The following is a 3,153-nucleotide window of genomic DNA, read 5'->3' as shown; positions in this document are numbered from 1 at the left end:
CCTGAGAATTACTCTGTGATTATAAATGGGTATATTTCGCCCATTTTAGTGTTTCTTACCATCATAAACAATTCCATGGTGTGTATTGTTCTGCTAAAACGAAATATGAGATCTCCGACCAACACCCTATTGGTTGGAATGGCAATATCAGATATGTTGACCGGTGTTTTCCCTTTGCCCATTTTCTTAGAATTTTTCGCAACGGATCGTTTGAAGGAGTTTACGCCTTATAGTTGGTGTAATGCTTACAAATATCTTGCGGAATTGTTACCGACTATATTTCATACTGCGTCAATATGGTTGACGATGGCGTTAGCGATACAACGTTACATCTACGTATGTCATTCGTTTAAGGCACGTACGTGGTGTACCATACCGAACGCTATTAAAGGAACTATAGCTATTTATGTTGTAGCCATTTTAAGTCAATGTACTAGATTTTTCGATTCGTATTTCGTGCCCGTAGTGCTAGAATCTGCCGTGTATGAAAATCGGACTGTAATCGGGTGTATAGAAGAACATGAAGACTGGGCCATGGCGAATATTTTATATATGAGTATATATTACTGGTTTCGTGTTTTATTTATTCATTTAATCCCGTGTATATTTTTAGTAGTTATGAACGCACTTTTAATCTACGCCATGCGTGTAGCTCAAGTACGTCGCATGCAGTTATTACGCCAGAATAAAAAGAGTGAATCCAAAAAACTGAAAGACAGTAACTGCACCACGTTAATGCTGGTTGCTGTTGTAGGTTTATTTCTATTGGTTGAGTTTCCACTCGGTATTATAATGATCTTGCTCATTGTTTCAAATACTTTTGAAGTACATATAATAAGCAAAGAAACTTTCCAAATATTATCTATATTTTCAAATCTCTTCATTTTATTAAGTTATCCGTTCAATTTCTTCATTTATTGTGGTATGAGCAAACAATTCAGAGAAACTTTTAAGCGGCTGTTTGTTGGTGGTCAAGCGCCAATGGACCGCGAATATTCTGCCTATATGACTTTACCTACTGGAACGGAAAACGGGAAGACCGCTATAACAACTCATGGAAATGAAACCGCCTTGTAAATCATGTTATTTTCCTGTGATAGGTCATGATGCTTCTTCCGGTTGGCCATCTGAATACGTCACTGTTTCAGTGTATAGTCAATGTTTTGCAAATGAACAGTTTACTATTTTGTTTTGAGGTGTCGGACACGTGTGTTTTGTGACCGTTGTAAAAGAAATAAGTAAGCTTCAGGTGGTGGAAGCAATGTGTATTGAGAAATCGTGGTTCCGATGGTAGTGTTGATAACTATGTTGAGGAGGTGTTTAGCGGTTGAAATTAAAATCTACGTGAACAAAACATTTGGTTAAACCGTTTGAATCGTTTTCCTTATACATCGGATTTTGGGACAATAATTGCATTAATATGGAGTATGGCTTATACCTCAAATTCATTTAGGCTGGTAACCAAATTATTAGGGCGAGGGCCTCTTCTTGAAGTTTAATCGACAATCTCAAAGGTCACGAAGGGAAGAAGAATAAATGTAACGAACGTTAAGTATTGATTGTGACGTTTAAATGACCCACTTTATGACATGAGGGTGCACCTAACTTGTTAATGAGGACAGGGTTCGCTAGTGACTTTATATTTCTTGGACGCTCAGTGGACAATTTTGTGGAGTTTGTACATCTGCGTTAATTGTGAACACTGTTTGTTGATGATATATGGCGTGTTGACACTTTGTCCTTAGTATGAAATCCTAGTGTGTTTGACGTTTTGTGTCTGTTTGAGCACTTCGACATTTATAAAACTCGGTTTACAGCTGATCTTTGTGCAAGAGTTGAGGGAAATTGACCGATGAAATCGCAATATTGCTTACATTGAATCGTATATTGTGAGGACATACCGCTCGATGGTTTTGATCGTGCGCGCTCAGAGGACGATTGGACGTCCAACTTTGCTGTCCAATGGATGATATCAAGGCATAACAAATGATTGTTCTGCATGTGTTATTAAGAAATTTCGAGATAACTAGAAACACGTGAAACGTCTATGTGCTCTGTTAGGGAATTCAGTTTCAGGCAAAACTTTTCAACTATAGGGAGATTCAAAATTTTCTGTGAAAAAAGGTGTATATAACAGTGATTCTGTACACGTATAGGTTGCCATATATCTTAGGGATGAGATTTTGGCTGAGCAAGATCTAGATTAAAGGAAATGAGACATTGCTACCTTTTGTCGCTGAAGCTCACCATCAATATATTAATGATTTGGGTGTATTTGTTTGAAAATTGTCATTCCAAGAGTGACATTATTGCTGAACATTATCTGTGGACGAGCAATAACCAGTTTGATTCGTGTTACGATAAAAAGTATTTTAATTCAATATTTTGAAATGAAATGGTGAGCATGCGAAGATTGATGCAACCTATAACATTTGTTTGAAGTGATAGATGTATAATGTGAAAAGCCTAGTTAAGTTTAAAAGCACACACGGAAAGGCAAGAAAATCTGTAGCCAGACATAAGATCAGACGGAGATGTGCATCCTGTTAAAGTAAAGCTCATCAGCATTTCATCTCAACAGTGTCTGGAACAGTTTGCATAACAGTATTATATTTACTAAGGAATGTCGAGACATTGCAGCGTGCGAAAATAATGTGGCATCATTTACCTTATCAGATATTCCAAATTAATGCGAATGAATCGGATTTGTTATGGTAACTTTGTTCCATTATATCGTTCATAGTTGACTTGCAGGCAAAATAGCTCGTTAACTGTATGAACCTTGTTAGTACTCTTCTGGAAGAGTCGTTGGAAATAATAGGAACATACTATTTAACATAGATTAACACATCTTTATAGTGTCCATAGGGTCGGGAACGTAGTCGCTGTAAACATGAGGTCAAGAGATTCCAGATTTGTGGGAGGTGAATAGACTATGATAAACTATCCTAAAGCGACTCCCTTCTCCCTGAACAAATATCTGTCTTATCATCTGATCTGGAAAATTCATTCTGTTTTTCATGTCATTAAAGATTCATGTACATGATGATCGTAAATGATATTTATTTGCCCTTTGTGTTCGCGCGGTTAACGTGACAGTGTTACACAGATGAAGAGCATAAATTATGACCGCCTTAATTTCAGATCATGACA

At 37.0% G+C, this 3,153-nt stretch overlaps 1 protein-coding gene across 1 annotated transcript; it reads left to right on the top strand.

Annotated features, from left to right (window-relative positions):
* On the top strand, nt 1–969 carry LOTGIDRAFT_94766 (hypothetical protein; the record flags this gene model as incomplete). The annotated part of the gene is made up of 1 exon (XM_009057124.1): nt 1–969. A coding segment is annotated over one exon (969 nt), but the record flags the coding sequence as incomplete, so codon positions are not given.
* Between the last annotated feature and the right edge of the window lie 2,184 nt (nt 970–3,153).

This window comes from Lottia gigantea, assembly GCF_000327385.1.
Source record: "Lottia gigantea unplaced genomic scaffold LOTGIsca_3, whole genome shotgun sequence".
In the NCBI taxonomy this organism is placed as follows: Eukaryota; Metazoa; Mollusca; class Gastropoda; family Lottiidae; genus Lottia; species Lottia gigantea.
Note: the sequence above shows the minus strand (reverse complement) of the source record. Positions and strands in the feature narration are given on the sequence as shown.